At 43.0% G+C, this 17,360-nt stretch overlaps 1 protein-coding gene across 1 annotated transcript in view; it reads left to right on the top strand.

Moving 5' to 3' along the window:
• ATXN2 (ataxin 2) overlaps positions 1–17,360 on the top strand; it is a gene marked incomplete at its 5' end in the record, with an annotated part of 35,011 nt that overhangs the window by 16,514 nt on the left and 1,137 nt on the right. Inside the window, 5 exons of the mRNA XM_084272051.1 lie at positions 788–972; positions 1,546–1,678; positions 11,987–12,132; positions 12,985–13,212; positions 16,720–16,888. Coding sequence (XP_084128177.1) covers positions 788–972; positions 1,546–1,678; positions 11,987–12,132; positions 12,985–13,212; positions 16,720–16,888 — 861 coding nt within the window. The remainder of the gene's footprint in view (positions 1–787; positions 973–1,545; positions 1,679–11,986; positions 12,133–12,984; positions 13,213–16,719; positions 16,889–17,360) is intronic.

Below are 17,360 nucleotides of genomic sequence, written 5' to 3'. Positions count from 1 at the left end.
CACTGCAGCAAGCTGGAGCTCACCTTGAACTCTCACACCCTGTTGCTTAGTAGGCTGAATTAGTTTGTTCCGAGTGCCTTGCTGCTGTGGTTCGGTTGGTCGCCTTACCAGGGTAGCTCAGGTAGTCCCCACACTACAGTGCTCTGCTCTGTTAATCTTTCTTCCCCCTAATTATTCCTACTCCTCCTTTTCTTAGGGGTTGACTTGTCCCCTTCAGTGTTGACTGTGACCTAAAAGCTGCTTTCTGCTATCCTGAGGGGTAGCACAGAGCTTTAAAATAAGTGAACACCTCAAATCACAGCTTTGTGGAGACCTTTCTTCTGCTCTCCTCAGCTATAAGCACAAGGAATTTTAACAGACTCGGCTTTCCACTTGATGGAACAGTTGCTGAGTAGTTCCCACAGAGGGTGAATTAAGCCTCTTGAAGGGGACAGGATCAAATTTGATTAATGTAGGTATCCTGAAACGACCTTTCTTTTCCGGTACTGATTCTTCTCAGTCTTTCTCTCCCTCCATCTTCCTTCCTTCCTTGATAAAAAAAAAAAAAGCAGACCCTGGGTTTGTGGCCATATGCATGGCTCAAAGGCAGTGATGAAAATCAAATGTTTCTCAGAGGAACTCCTTCTCATGCTGTTCCTTTTTGATAGCTAGAGCTCTATTATGTGGTTAAAGGCGAGGGGTGAGGATATTGTACTTGGTCACAGTGACAATGTAACGTAAAACCTTTCAGGAAGATGGGTCGTTCTTCGTCCTGTGTTTCTAATGTGAGGCACTCTTTGCTTTGTAGTACCAAATATGCCACAGCAACGGCAAGACCAACACCATCAGAGCACCATGATGCATCCTGCCTCTGCAGCAGGCCCTCCAATTGTAGCTACGCCACCTGCTTACTCAACACAATATGTTGCATATAGTCCCCAACAGTTTCCTAATCAGCCTCTTGTGCAGCATGTGCCACACTACCAATCTCAGGTAAGGGTCTTTCTTGTGTACATGGTAAGTTCCCCCCAACCCCCCAGTTGTCTCCAGTCACTGTGAACAGTTTCTGTGTTCTGGAGCATACTTGGTGGTGTAGTACTGTGCTTCAAAGCCCTAACAAATGTTAAGGCCAGTTTAGAAGTTATTATTGATCCTGCCTTTTTAGCTCTTTGAAGAATTCCTTACAGGTCATGGCCAGGGTATTTCCTAGTTCTGTATTCTAAAAATAAACTATTTGATGTACTCCTCTTACTTCAAAGGCTTTTAAATATACATATGTAACTGGATAAATATGTAATTACTTACATAAGCTTACTACATTATTGGAGTGGCCAAAACGTGATATGCCAATGGTTCATGCCAGTTCCTAGCCCACTGCAGAGTATGTCCTCGTGGTTGTAAAACAATTGAGAGAACTCTTAATAGGAAACCTTCCGTTTGCTCTGCATTTTAGTAAGGCTGAGCTACTACTTTTTCTAAGTACATAATTACTGTTTAGATGATGCTTGTTTCTTTGTAGGTAGTCCTCGAAGTAACTCTCTGTTTTCTTCTTTCTGTTGAATGCAGCATCCTCATGTTTATAGCCCTGTAATACAGGGCAACGCTAGAATGATGGCACCACCAACACACGCACAGCCTGGTTTAGTATCTTCTTCTGCAACACAGTATGGTGCGCATGAACAGACGCATGCTATGTATGGTAGGAAACGTTTTGTGTTATATGTAACTTTTTAAGCTCTTACGTTGTGCAGGGATGTATTTAATCTCAAGCTCCAAACCTTGGGTATCATTCAAATTACACCAGTAGATGTGGTTTATATTTCATAAGATGATGAGCAGAGCATTGAAAACTGAGCCACCTGGTTCAAATGAAAACTCAAGTATGCTGATTTCAGTAGGATGCCAGTGACCAAGATGAAATTTCAACCTGGGAGCTGCAAAAGAATATCTGCTGAAGCAAGTTTGTTCAAGTTCTCTTGATGCTCTTGACACAACATCCCTTGATTGTTTCTTGATTATAATTAGGACTTGTTTTATTGGAAGGCTATGACCTCAGTTTCAAAACTTGACTTCAGTTCTGACAACTAGTGAAATGCTGTCTTTATAATACTACTAGCATTATTAACAGTATGAACACTGCTGTTTAAGCAAAATAAAACATGTGTTGCTTACCTTTCTTTTTTGGTAAGTCAAGAATTAAGTATATGCAACAGCTCATGTATTGCTCTGACTTTGACAATTAATCTCCAGCATTATCAGATGGGCATATTTCACTTACAGTGAAGTGCTGAAAAATGTGGGTTACCTTGTTACAAAGTGAAATGTGAAAGAACTTCTAAAGCATTATAAATGTATGATAAATTGATGCCCAACTCCAAGGATAAATCTCACTGCAAAACATGCTATTGCAAGAGGTAGAGTCAAGAGTTGCTAGAAGGCTTGGAAATTGTCATAAAATGTCAAAACAGCAGATGGTCTCTTGAAAACGTGGCATTTCAATACTTGTTATAGCATCTGAGGAAGACTTTTATTGGGTCACGTATATTATTGACTTAGATTCTAATAAAAGATTTTCTGTACCTTTAGACATCTTTGTATGTTTTCCGGTGCTTAGTTTTACACTGCTGTTCAATGGAAGTCCATGATGTGTCATGAAAAACTTACAAGGCTAAAAATCTGAAGTTTAGTGTGAAATTAATTCTGATTTTAAAAAGACTGTGTCTTACCCATCTGAAAACATCCTGTCAGATCTCCTCAGTGGTGTGGTAACGTAGCTAAGAAAAATAATAGAGAGAAACCTTTTTTGACACTTGGAGGAAGAACATTTCGGCTCATTTGTGCTGAAGCTGAAATGAAAGTTACTTGTAGAGATTAAGTCTTGCTCTCACAGGTCCTTGCTAATTGTATTACTTTAATCTTTTCAACTCTTGTGCTTGAGGTGTCCATGTAAACAGATCTTCTGTTTGCTTTTTCAGTAGATTAAATAGAAGTCCGATAAAGTGAATGATCAAAGGCTTTCAGACCTTTATTGGTGAAAACTCTCATCTCAAATCCTAATTAAAATAAAACCGAACATGAGATAATCTGAGATTTGATTCAGAATGGTTGCATGTGACTTCCTAGCAATTTCCCATTGTGCACCATCCTTATCTTCTGTAACCAGTGGGTTCTACAAGCCCATTCCCTTGGTTGGCTCTGATCAGATGTCTGTATAGGTTTTTTTTCACTGATTTTCTAACTTACAACTGTTAGATGTCACTTTGTGTTGGTTTTGCAGCTTGTCTGTTGTAGGCACGTGACTACCTACCAGTGCAAACAACTAAGTTGGGTCAAACTTGAGAATTCTTTGGTATTCCCCACCACGTAATTAAGTAATACTTTCCCAAGAGCACCAAATTTAACAGAAACTGCATGTCCTTCTGTGTTCTTTCAAGTAGCTACTTGGTGACTCTTCCAAATATTTCCCACCTTCCCAGTAAATGATCAAGTGCTTGAAATTCTTGTTACTGAAACCATTCAACCCAGCTGGATCACAAACTCCGTATGAGATGCTTTTTTTAAGGGTATGTTCTTGCCACGTGCAGATGTGTTTATTGCCTAGTGAACATGAAATGGCTCAAACATACCCTTAACCTACAGAGTTTGCAGTTAGCTGCACATGAAATGACTTCTCATGCAGTGCAGCACTGTTTCAGTTCAGATTTTTGCAAGTCTTCCATGTGCCAAGTACTTGAAGACGGACTGTTTTACCTCAGAACGTGTCCATCTGTAACGTATTCACTTCAGCTTCCGCTTACCGATATGTGAACACTTGGAAAAACAAATGCAAAAGTGCCTTAAGGGGATAAATATAAGCTGCTTATGGAGTACATTGCAAAAGAACAACGTGCTGGAATTGTTCACATCTGATTGAGTGACTATAACAAAGTATCCATAACTTATGTTCTGTGTTTTGGGAATCTGAAGTTTGCCCACAATATCCTTGAGGTAAATACACCAATGCACTTTGACTCCGGTCTTCTCTTAAGGCTAACTGGAAGGTAGAGAATAACAACTTCCTGAGAAACAACCACCACTGCTGCTTTTGATTTCTGGAGCACTTGCTCGAACAAGTTCTCAGATTTTCTTTTGGCTCTTTAAAATTGCTATCTGTTTAAAAAAAAAAATCAGAAAAAGTTCCTATTTAGTGTTCAATTAATCCCCTGCCCTGATACCAGGATTCAGTGGGCTATACTGCTCTTTTATTCTTCAAGGTTCTAGTGCTTTTTTGGAGATAATTCTTGCAAAATTCATTTCATTTTTTTCCCCTGCATATGTGGTAGAGTGAAGATGTCTGCAAGGACAGCCACACTGAGACGTGGGGGTTGGGGGGCACTGTGTATGAAGTATTCTTAAGGTGTGAAATGTTTTCTGGTGAGATCTGAAACTCTATCTTCGCTAATGGTTTGGGATAAGTTGAAAGTCGGTGGCAAGTAGTAACTGGCTGCCAGTGAAGAGAAATCCCTGTTGATCCATTAAGTAAACAGCCCTCACTGCCACAAGTTAGGGTTTTGTATTCCTTCCTGTCTAGCAGAGAGATAGCTGAATCCAAAACACATACAGTGACCTACACTTGTTGATAAGCATTCTTCCATTTTAAAGGAAAGTTATTTTTGTCTGATGCTGTTTAATGGGATATTTCTGCACTTCTGGGATTTCCTTGCCAGTCCTCACAGCGTCCTGCTTCTGTTTCCCAACCCGCTGTTGACGAGAGCTCAAGAGAAGCAGAGCAGCTGAGCTGCGTGGTCACCACTAGACCCATCTCAGCGTATGCCAGTGGAGTGTTTAAATCGCTGGGTTTCCCCCCTCAAAACACATTTGGGAAGGACAGAGTTCAAGCAACTATCTTTCTTCCCATCTACCAGCCAGACGATAAAAACGTCTGTTACACACATCAGCTCATAACTTCTGGAGCCGTGAGCCACTTAGATGTCCTTCTCAGAAGGCTGAAATGCAGGCACTGCTGCAGCAGAGCAATACATGCACCTTTAACTGCCACACGCACATCCCTGAATGCAGAGTTGTCACTCTTACCCTGCTGAAGGTGCCATCTGTCCTGGAGGCGCTGGCTCTGTGTGATCTCCCTCCTACCAGTACCACTGGGCTGGTGGTAGAGTGTGCTGGCCATGGTTTGCAGTGTGAGTGCTTGGGCTATGGTGCACAAAGTCTTAAACTCCTCTTGTGCTGGTAGTAGGACGTTTGGTTCTCGAAGCTGAAGGTGGATATATTCATTCCTGTGCCGATGAACTTGTGTTAGTGTTCCCATGCAGCTGAACTGCCTGTGTTTTCCGGTAACTGGAGTCCTCTGAAAAACTTGACTTTTGTGTTTAAAACTGAACTTGTGTAAAACCAGACCTTGGTTTTATACAGATGCATTTCCTGTTTTTTGTGCTCTCATTCCTGTCCCCATTCTCCCTTCCCTTTTCCCCTTCTGCATATGTTTTACTGGTCTGGTGTTGTCTCTAACTTTATCTGGTTTCTGTCTCAGCAGTAGAGTAAATTCTATTTCCCTGATAGTACAATGGTGGATATAATATAAACCTCAGAGGATTCTCCAGGGACTAAGAGGGAACCAGTCACCAAAGGTGTCTTGGAACTGTTAAGAATGACAGTGATATAGCTGAAAAAGCAAGGGGGCAATTTCTGTTTTAATGTAATTACATTTTAACCTTCTTCTTATTACGGTGGACTGTAATAGACCATTAATTGACATGAAGTTTATTTTTGTGTTAAGAACTGAAGACCTCAGTGTCACAGTTTAGAAGGAAGGCTTACCTGAGACTTCTGTTGTTTCATCTCCACTCCTTTGTAAAACTAAATATCCAGCTCTAATAGCACCTAAGTAAATAAAAATATCTGCATGGTTCTACAATCTTTTAAAAAAAAAAAAATTGATGCTGACCTTTCCAGAAGACGGGAAGTATGCACGTGGCAAGAGGCTAATTTACCTTTCTATTTCCCAAATTCAGCATGTCCCAAAATACCATACAGCAAGGAGACAGGCCCTTCTTTCTACTTTGCCAGTGAGTTGGGTTTTTTGTACTAATTTTGATTGTACAGAAAAGTACTTTCTAAAGAACAGATGTTAAAGGAATGGGACGTGTTGAGGGAACAAGTTTCCTTGCACCAAACCAGTATGTGGAAAACGCAGGAAGGTTCCTGTCCATGGACAGGGGAATGAAGCTGTTAAACAGATTTATGTGATCACAGGAAGCTGATATGTCACTCCTTTAAAATCTGTTTTGCATGCTGAATGATGTCTAACTTTACTACCCCATCTTTTCTTCTGCGACCAGAAGCAGATGCTGCATGTGGATAGGCTCTGCTCAAAACCTAGGTGAAGTGCCTCGCTCCCTTTCTTTCCTGGCCCAAGAGTGATTTTAGAACTTGGCGAGGTACTCTGCTTCTAAAGAGGAGAAGTATCTTGTGCCCTATGTCTTTAAAAAGCTCTGGCTCAGTTTCTGAACCCCTGGGAGGAAATAACTCAAGTTAGAGCTGAGGTGAAGGAAGCTTTCTGTAGGCACTTCGGTGGCACTGAAGGAGTGTGGGGTGTTATTATAGTAACCAGAGTGACTAGCCCAGGGCTCCTTGCTGGTGTGTAGCATCAGATGCTTCCTCTTTAGAACATTATCAGTTACAATATCTGGCTTTGGTGCTCCTGGGTGACCTACATCAGTGTAGGGGATAGGAGAAGGGCTGATGTTCTCCATACTCTCAGTATGCAACAGCTAACACAGAACTCAGTTGAGTGCACATACAGGGAAAAGCGGTGCTGTGGTTTAACCTGGCAGGGAGCTGAGGCAACCCCGCAGCTGTTTGCTCACTCCCCTCATGCAGTGGGAGTGGGGAGAGAATTGGGGAAAAAAGGTAAAAAGTCGTGGGTTTAGATAAAGACAGTTTAATAGGAGTGTAAAGGAAGAAAGTAATACTAATGATTATAAAAGAGTGCCCAAAACAAGCGATGCATGGTGGAATTGCTCACCACCCACAGACCACTGATGCTCAGTTAGTTCCCGAGACGCAGTCCAGCCCCTGGCCAGTTTCCCCCAGTTCTATACAGAGCTTGACATGGTATGGTATAGAATGAGCCATATGGTCTGGGTCAGCTGTCCTGGCTGTGCCCCCTCCCAGCCCCTCAGGCACCCTCAGCCCCAGATGGGAGGCTGAAAAATACTTGGCTTGCTGTAATCATTGCCCAGCAAGAACCAAACTCTCAGTGTATTATTAATGTTATTCTTGCCCTCCATCCAAATCCCAGCGTTATACCAGCTCCTGGAAAGAAAACTCACTCTACACCAGTCAAAAGCAGGACAGGGATAACTGAAAAAGACCACCTTCTGTGTTGGTGTTCACAGCACTGTGAGGAAGCCGGTTTTGGGGGGGGAAGTGTGGTGGTTGCAGGATGAACTGTACTCGTCACCCAAGACATGGGAAAGGATTGCAGTTTCAGGGTAGTTTCAAACATCCTCCTGTCCTGCACTGAGACTTGTTGCTGTTCCTGTCTGCAAGTCAGTGCAGCTTATGCTAGGCTCTCTAGGGGTTTTTTTTGAGTTACCTGTTGCAAGAGGACTGTGCAAAATCCCTCTGGTTCTCCAAAAACCTCTTCTGGAACAGACTTCCTGTGTTTCTCATACAGAAATGGTTCTGTCTGAACTAGTGTTGTAGAATGCTGACCTGTCCTGTCCTGTTTTCATGCATCTTGGTTTGGTGCACTGAAATAACTTTAATAAGCTCGTTCCTTTCGTGGATAACCTTTTAAGTGAAGTCCACTCTACCTGTGTAAAATGACTTCTTTAAATGTTTGTATTACGAAAGAAACATTTGCTATTTCTTTGCTTCCTACCATTCAGGTCTTTTAAATGTAGTTATCCTCACCATCTTACTGGGTCTGGCAATAGTTTTGAAGTTTGTTCACTGGTCAGTTCTTGAAAAATAGGCTCTTCTGTGCATCTTTGGATGATGAACAACGATGACCACCATTGGCAGCACTGAAATTCCTACCAGGGAAAATAAGAAATGACATTCTGTGGGGTTTGCATATACCCTCGTAGCTGGGAGTTCTGCTTGATTTCTGCTGCTCTGACCTCTTTTGATTTCAGCTCCTTCTGTGGGTTTGGTGGCTGACCACTACTTGTTTGCCTCTCAGAAAAATGGGTTATACCTTTGTAGAGTTGAATTCAGTAATTCATCTGGTATTTTTGCTTGCTTCATTATTTATCTTCACGCTGTATCACCACAAGGTTAGTGCAGTTAAATATCACACGTTAGGAAACCCAGTGCAAGAGATGAAGGGAAGCAGGTTAGCCCAGGGAGTGTTTCTTGGGGAGAGGCAGGTAAGGCATAAAAGGGTGAGAAACCCCCTGTATTTTTGCTGGAATGAGCTGAGGTTACTTGCAGCAGGGAGATACATGGAGCTGTTTTGTCCTTTCCTAGAGCTTTCTCAGCACTTTCTTGGATACTACTAGGTGGCCATTTGGAAAAATGTCCAAAGCCCTGACAGTGGGGGAAAATGTTGGATAACTGGTAATTTTAATTCCTTTTTTTCCCTGCCTCCTGTCTCACCTTGTTTGCTGTTTGATACGTGTAGCAAGCTGTTTCGATGAACAGGCAAAAAGTCTTGAAAATAGTTGCAGTGAAAGTGCTGTAATTACAGCCAAGCTGACGGACTTCTCCTGACTGTTTTGCAAGACTTCTTTCATAGGCTTGCTGTTCTCAGAGAGTCCATTGGTTTATCAGGAACTATTAATTGCACTAGCTAAGCACGGAAAACCTTTTACATTTCTGGAGTTGAGGTTTGAACTAGCAGAGGTCTGTGCATGTATTTCAGACTTGCTGCCACTCATCCTGAACCTTTCTTGACTTGTATGCAGTATCTGCACAGGGTTTAGATAAGTGTCCCCATAACAGCTTTTGAAAGGCACTTTTAATATTACTATTAAAACATAACTTGCAGCAGCATCTGAACTAGTGCTAACGCGTAGGGCTTGTTGGAGTCATTTGTTAAAGACAAAATGGGGGAGAGGAGAAGCTAGGCATATAAAAATTCTTCAATATAAAAAAATCTGGTACTTTAAATGCAAAGCTACAGATGAAAGATGTTAGGTGGTTATTGAAGAGCTGCTACTATGACAAAAACTTGATCCTCCCCCTGCTTCTGTATGTGTTCTTTAGGGTGCTATTCCTCCGTTTAACTGGTTTCTTAAGAGAGAAATTCCTCATAGTGAAGCTTTATCGTGTAATGTATCTGCTTCAGAGTAACTTTATTATTCTCTTGGCCATAAAGAAATGAAAGATGAATTGCACAAATGGTTTAAGGGAGTACCACGTTGTTTCGGGGGCTCTTAACAAGTAATGTGGCAGGATGTGGGAAGCCTTGAATATCTTACAACTTGGAATTAATTTTCATATAGATTTTAAAGCCTCTTGAATGGAGTTGAAGTTCATTTGTAGTCAGGCGTGCCAGCTCTGTGGCTGAGGCTGTGGGATGAGAACCAAGGAAGATTTCTGGTAGCATGCCCTTTGGCAAACAAGTCAATCCCTCTGTGCATTTATTTCTGTTTCTTTGACAGAGGTAATAATTCTGGTCTTCTTCAGAGTGTTTTATAATAATGAGGCTAAGAAATTTTCCTACTGTTGGAAAGAGTAAAAAGAATGCTTGCTGTTTCCACTGATAGTTTATATGTAGTGCTTGAAAGAAGGAGCAGGGGTTGAGAGTCAGATGGAAGCATGGTCGAGATGCTGCTGCAAAATATATTTTAGTAGTGATATGAGAAAAAAAAAATACAAAATTCCTTGCATTTGAAAGTGTAGCAGACTTTTATGGCAGGAGATACTCGTAGTTTGGCCAGTGTGCATCGAAAATACTGATGTGTTTTCAAAACCCCTCTCAGTTGGAAACATTCGTAGTGCACGAGTCTGTTTGCACACTTGTGCTTAGCTACACGTACATGCTTAGGCAGGAGTATGTTAGGATCAACTCAAAGCTCAGGGGTACAAATGCTGATGAAGTTCATCTGCATTACTAGTCTGAGCTGCAGTGCATGTCGCAGCTGGACCGAGGTTTAACAGAGCTTTGAAGGCAGCAGGATGGGATTGAGGTAACTGGTAGGCAGTTGTTTTATAAAGGAGAGACCTTCATAAGTGGCCTGTACAGGGGTGAAAAATCTCAGGGCAAAAGGCACTGTCTGTATTCTGGTGAGACGGAGTATTTTAGAACTAGTATTTGTAAGCTTTGTAGTAAACCAAACTGGAGGAGAACAAATACTTGCATAGGGCTTATTAAGAGTGTCAGGGCTTGTTAATGGAGCACGGTGGGGTTGCTGTTCTTCTGAGACTTGCTTTTGCCCAACAGCATTGTTGTGCTTTCAGATGCAGCTATGTTTTTGTCCGTTTTCTTCCATCTTGTCTTTCCATCCTTTACATCCACTCAAGCAGTTGTGTGTATTCATGAGCTTAGAGCCCAGCACAGCTAATCTCTCCAGAAGCTGCGGCACAGCAGGGACCACCCCTCGCTCGCCATGAACACTCCGGGCAGGCAGTTGCGGCCAAACAGTCGTACTCCTGGTTTCTCCCCATGACCTACCTTTCAGGTTTGTTTACTGGGTCAAGAAACCTCCACCAGAAAACCCCTCACTTCTAAAGATATGCTGCAGGCAGGCGAGTTCTCCTGTAATACAAACCCTGTTTAAAAAAAGCCGTAACCCGATAGCGTGCGGTACTTCACTTCGGTCAGAAGGACCAAGAGGTACCAGAACAAATACGGAACAGTTGCAGAGACGATTCAGGAGCAGGTTGATGAGTTTGCTTTGACTGTTTGTCTTTTAGCAGTATTGTCAACAGAACTAGCCTTGGTCTTGGCAAGCTGTGATCTTGGAGATAGCACATGTTGTCACATGCAGAAATATAGTTGCCAACTGCGGGCTGGGTGTTGCGCAAGATCTACAAGGAGTAGGGGGGAATAGGCTGAGGCATCTTCGTTTTCGTAGGGTCTTGCTTTCCAGTTGCATGCTTTGTGTATAAGGGAAGATTTGCTGTCATTACGACTTGTACTTTCTTAGATTCCCTCAAAAGTTCAAAATAAACTAAGGATTTAGTGTGGCCTGTTTTGAAGCAGACAGAGCAGGACTCCCCAAAGAGGGGCTCGATGTTAGGCTGTTGATGGGAGACTGGTACAGCTGTAGCAAGAGATGTGATGTCACTGTTTGTGAAAGTTTTATGTTGTTAGAGTGTTGGGGTTTTTTATCCTTTTTAAATTTTTTTTTTTACCTGCTGTTTCAAGGATCTAAGAATTCCATGGCAGTGTTGAGAAGCTCACAGAATGGTGGTGATCCAGAACAGACTCTGTAATTGGCCTTGAGGGGAAAGACGTTATTTTAGTACCAGAGACTCTCTTCAACAGAGATTTGATGCTAAAGCAGCCTCCGTTTTTTCAGCTGTTACTTATACACCATGTATCCCAGTAGCTCTTAAGTATACACACAGTGTGTATACTTTACACTGACTGTACTGTGAGCAATTTCCAGAAGAGTAGCATGGTGAGGTTAGCCAGGTATAAGGCCAAAGAATTTTTTGGATGGTGGAAATAAAAATGGCTTGTAACACCTTTGAAAAGTATATTTCAGGAAAAACTAAATTGTATGAAAATGATAAATTTGGTATTTTAACCTGGTCTGACAAAACAAAAGAAATACTGCTTTTTTCTATGTAGTGTCTGTTACGTTGTCAAACTAGGCAAGATGAACTGTCTAATTATGGTTATTTATAGACTTTGCCTGCAAAACCAAACTACACAAAAGCAAGGTAAGATATTCAGCTATTTGCCAGATATATATATATATATATTTTTAGAAGGGGGAGGGAATATATTAACAGTATGTCTGAGATATAGCGAAATCTTCAAGTGCACATGGTGACTTGATGAGAAGTGTATTCTGTATCTGTTGTTAAATATTCTTCTTTTTCATCCTAGTTTCCACTGGCTCACTTGCTCAGCAGTATGCCCACCCTAATGCTACCCTGCATCCGCATCCTCCGCATCCTCAGCCTTCTGCTACACCAACTGGCCAGCAGCAAAGCCAACATGCTGGAAGCCACCCTGCTCCAAGCCCCGTGCAGGTAACATCACTCAAGGGAGCTGGGTGTCTTTAAACTCCATGTAACATGCTCTACCAGAAGGTATTGCATCTGTCTGATGCCTGATTTATTTGAGGGGGAGAAAGTAGTAGGATGGAGCAGTTGCCCAAAGGAACTGTAGATGATAGATCTCGTGCAGGAGGTGCCTAGATTCCTCTGTGTTCTCTGGAAGGAAGGAAGTGGAGTTATAGAATTGAATTTGCCTCTGTTTGCAGTGGCTAGGAGTCGGAGGTGGTAGGCTCATGACGTAGATAAGCTAACAGGGAAACTTGTGGCAGTCCCTTTCCCTTATCGGCCCTCTGGCCAGTATCAGAGTCCAACCGCTCGTTTCTTCCTCTTCGCAGGAAGATTGTTTCTTTTATTAAAGAAGGAAAGATTTTAAACTTTGTTAGAGCTTTAATATGAGTGGAGTTACAACTGGAAATAGCAGATAAATGCTGAGAAGCATTTGTCTTTCATCAAAGACAAGTAGCTGAAAACAAAATAGGCCTTGTGATAGTGCTGCATGCCTTGGTTACCTACTGGTAATATCTTCAGGCTGCTGACAGCAGCTGTGAGGTGTGTCCAGCCCATGATTGCAGGTTCACCTTGGTTTTATCTATCAGTCTAGGTTCTGTTTTCCAGGCTCCTGCTCACGTGAAGATGAGCCTGGTGGAACTGAAATAAGTTTCCTTGTGACCACAGGTGTTGCCATGCTTAGATTTGCCACTTAGAAGGTTCACAGTTGTGGGCAGTTTTGCAAACCTTTCTTAGACTAGTTTGTAGAACAAAGTTGTCTCACTTCCAGACCGTAACCTAAATCTTACCAGTCTTCTATCTTTTTGATTTCTGCAGCATCATCAGCACCAGGCTGCTCAGGCACTCCACCTGGCAAACCCACAACAGCAGTCGGCGATTTACCACGCAGGTCTAGCTCCAACCCCTCCTTCCATGACGCCAGGCTCCAATACGCAGTCTCCACAAAATAGTTTTCCTACAGCACAACAAACAGTCTTCACCATTCATCCCTCCCATGTTCAACCTGCATATACCAATCCGCCACACATGGCCCATGTCCCCCAGGTAAACACAGTTTAACAACCTTCAAGACTAAATGTCTTAATGCCACAAAGTTAGGACAGTCGGGCCTGCTGAAGTGATTTCCATTCTGTCACCTCTCAGCACAGACTACCTGTTGTGTTATTTAGGTTTCTGTCTGTACATTGCCTTTATTTAGAATTTTACAAGATATTTGGACCTCAGCTTCCAACACCCAGTGCATCTACAACTGTAGTTTAATGAAGACATCTTAAGCTGGCACTGCTACTGAAAGAAATTGAGCTCTCTTCCCAGTTTCCCGGCTCCCATTCTTGTCCTGCCCCACCATTCTGCTCACAGAACTGTTTGGCCATGCAGCAAACCAGACTGGGGACATGATTCAGCTGAAGTGGGCCTCCCCTCCCCCCCGCCCCTCCCCGGTTTAGGCTGTGTCTCAGAGAAATCAGTTCACTACTCGGGTTCACTGCATGATCACAGGGAGAGCTGGCATACAGAAAGGTTGGAGGCGAGAGCTGAGTGGAGGAAGGCTGAATTGCTGCTTTCGGTGGCAGTTTCAGGCTCTGCATCGTAGTCAAATTTATGCAAGGATATTACACAGGATTACTGGGGACTAGCAAGGCACTGCAATGGGAGATAGGCGAGATCCAGACTGCAAGACAATCCTGGCTGAAAGAGAAAAAACTCCATGTGTGTGTGTGCGTGGGGGGAGGCGGGGAGGGGGGGGGAAGTGTGTGTGTGTCCATGTATGGTTCTAAACGAACTGCTTACGCAGAAGATCCCCGGTGATTGTTGGGCAACTTTAACAACAGTCCTTGCTTCAGGATCAGAAACCCACTTCTCTAACTGCTCTCTTGTGGTCAGCTCACTGAGAAAAAAAAAAAAAAAAAAAAGGATTTGGGGAAGGGAAGCACATGATTGATTAATCAAGAGCTCTGCGTAAAGCAGTGTGTTACAAAGTTTTTTCTGATGTTTACTAAATCTCACAGATTCAGTGTGCTTTGTGAAGGAACAGACAATTGGTAATTTGCCTGCACCATTTCTTCTGCAAATCAAGTAACTGGGTATCTGGCTTACGCCCTCTCATACAGGTTAGCAGTAGTTTGGGATATTAGGACTAACCAAAGTTAGGGAGGTTAGTCTGCTAGCTGCCCACTTCCTTGCAGAATTCTGGTAAGATCTTACTTTGGTCCCTGGGACAGCCAGTTAAGCCACTGAATGAATAGTTAGTTAGGAATTGTTTTACTGATGTTGAATTTTTGGCTTTTTAATTCCATTAGGCTTGTAATTTCTCTGCTTTTTTGTACTGAGGGAGGATAAGGAGAGGATATCCAAACTTGACTATTGCTGTGGCGTCTTGCCATGTCCTCCCAGGCTCTGGCTTCTGCCAGAAACAAGAGACTTGCTCCGCTCTGGTTGCGATGGCACCGATGCGCAAGCCTAGTTTGTAGAGCTTCTCGAGGTTTCTTGCACACGCAGCCCTTCAGAGTTGCTGGAAGCTCCAGGGTCAGTGGCACACTCAGTGGCGTGCCTCGAAACGCAAAACATGTTTGTTTTGAGGGCAGCTTAAAGGTGAAAGTACATGATCTGTGCTGTACACGTCACGGCCAGGCCCGTGCCCGCGTGGCAGGGTGCGAGCATTGCCCTCCTTTCGGTGTGCCAAGCACTTCATGCGCAAACCTCGCTAAAGAAAATCAGGTGCAACTCTGGAGTCAGAACTGACTGCTTGGTCAGGGTTTTTTGGCCATCGTAGGCAAAGTCTGCTTTACCCTCGAGTTTTGACTTAACGCAGTCTCTTCTGCTGTAATGATTTTAGGATGAAAACTACAATCCATGCTCCATGGTATTTATACCAAACTAACTGACTTTTCAAAATGAAGTAGTTCCCTCAAAAATCTCTAATGAAGGAATAACTACAGTTCTGTAAGAAATTTTAAATGCATGTAATTATTCCGTTGTGGGGAAACTAATCGTTAGATTTAATAGTTTCTTAGCAGCCTCGTTTTCCAACTTCTGAACGCAATTCTGAAGTCCCTCCTCGTAGCAATTCCAGTTAGGCTAACCCAGCAGATCAGTTGAATTTCCCTCTAGGATACCAGATGAATCTCGAGCTGTCAGATCTCTTGCTTGAGAAACAGTACTTTAAAATTCAGTGCAGGGTACAGTCAGCTGCCAATTTGCGAAGTGTTTGAGCCACGACAGAAACTTTTATCCATGGTGTGTATTGAGTGCAGCTGCTGTTTGGAAATAGCTGCTTTAGAATTACGGCTGCTGTAAGAGCGTGTTTGTCAAAAGTAAAACTGGTGCTGACCCTGAAAGGTATTTCTGTTTCACAGCCTTATCTTCTAAACCTTTTTTAGGGCAAGAGTGAGATCTGAATTGCAGTTCCTGCCTTTAAAGGCTTCTCGAGTGCTACTAATACAGTGCAAGGCTGATAAAGACTTTGAGGAATGTCTGTGATGAGTCAAGTAACCCTTTTGTCTTTAAGAAATAAACTTGTAGCCACTACCTGCTATTTGTCTTTCCTGGCATGTGAAACTTGTGGGGCTGCGATCACTGCACCGTAGTGCTCTGCTAATGGGGTATGGTAGAAGGACAGAACAAACCTTAAAAAACAAATGCTTTTTTTACCTTGTCTTCCCCCCTCCCCCCCCCCAAGAGAAGCCCACTGAGAGCTCTACGAGTTCCTTTATGTTCTGTGCTTTTAAGAAAATAGTTCACCACCTTTTTAAACCCAAAAAATTGATGACCTCTAGAGCCATGAACCGCTCTGAGCTAAAGAAACCAACTGACAAGTTACTGAAGTCGTTTGCCAGAAGGTGATCAGCCATCACAAAGATTAATCTGTTTCCGCTGAGACTTTAACCATGATTACTTAGATTACACAAGGACCTTAACTGTGATGAGCTTAACTGGAAACAGAACAAAGCTGACCCAACAGTATAAAGGGGTGAAATCACTCATCTTCGAATGACTGTGTAGATGAACGATAATGTGGGCACAGGTCACTGGAGAGAGGGTGGTTTCCAAGGCAGGGAGCCATGAAAGAATGCGGAGTTGTGTAAAGAAGAGGAAGGGATGATACCAGGCTCCCGCTGGAATTCCTGCCTGTACCCGGGGCACTCTCTGCACAGGAGGTGCTTTGATCTAGGTTACTGACAGTCCCCTCATGAAAGATTTGTTGCTGAGGTGGTTTTGTTTTGTTTGGAAATAATCCCGCTGTCTAACGCTGGCAGTTCCCCCCAGCATTCACCCTCCAAATGTCTAAAAATGAGAAACTGAGAATGTGACTCAGAGCCAGCAGTCAGGATTCGAGCTTTTTTTTAATTATTATTATTTTTATTTTCATTTTTTTTCTGACAATATTATTTTTTTGTGTTAAGATCTCTACCTTAATCCCTATAATAGCTAATCTAGTTAAAATAGAGTAAATCTCTGGATTTACTGGTACAGCTGGAGAAAACTTTGACAAAGTCACGTGGCCGGGAGTGATGCCTCCTTGTGACCATTATACTAAAGAGCTCTTTGTTTCAGGCTCATGTACAGTCAGGAATGGTTCCTTCTCACCCAACTGCCCATGCTCCAATGATGCTAATGACGACACAGCCACCTGGTGGTCCCCAAGCCGCCATCGCTCAAAGTGCACTACAGCCCATTCCAGTCTCGACAACAACACATTTCCCCTATATGACGCACCCTTCAGGTGAGGAGTGTGTGCCCGGGAGACCTGCACCTTAACTGAGCCAGGTCGTAGGAGCGAGGAGAACTGTTAATTGAACCAGATGCGGGGAAAAAAAAAGAGATGAATTTTTTAACAAGAAAACCAAAATAAAAAACCAAAACCACAAAACCGAACCGCTAAGATGTCCTCATAGAGTGGCAGGCTGCTGCTGAAGGCAGCCCCTCTCTGCCTTTCACATTTATACCGTGCCAGCCCGAAGGCGAGCCTAGCTAAGCGCACGAGATGGAGCTAATTCAGCAAAGGCTTTGCTTCTCTCTAGCTCAAGCAGAGAAATGGCTGACTGGGCAGGCGCTGGCACTGCGGGACTGTGTTCTTCCAGGGTTTTGCCGTGGTTTTGCCGTGGGGGATGGACTTGTGTAGCCTGTTTTATCATGATCCTGGGGGTTTATTAAATTTAAAGGGATCGGTCCTGAGGATAGGAGTGAAAATGTGG

Source organism: Gallinula chloropus, assembly GCF_964237585.1.
Source record: "Gallinula chloropus genome assembly, chromosome: 17".
NCBI classification, from domain to species: domain Eukaryota; kingdom Metazoa; phylum Chordata; class Aves; order Gruiformes; family Rallidae; genus Gallinula; species Gallinula chloropus.
The sequence above is the reverse complement of the archived record's forward strand: the minus strand, read 5'-3'. Positions and strand labels throughout refer to the sequence as shown.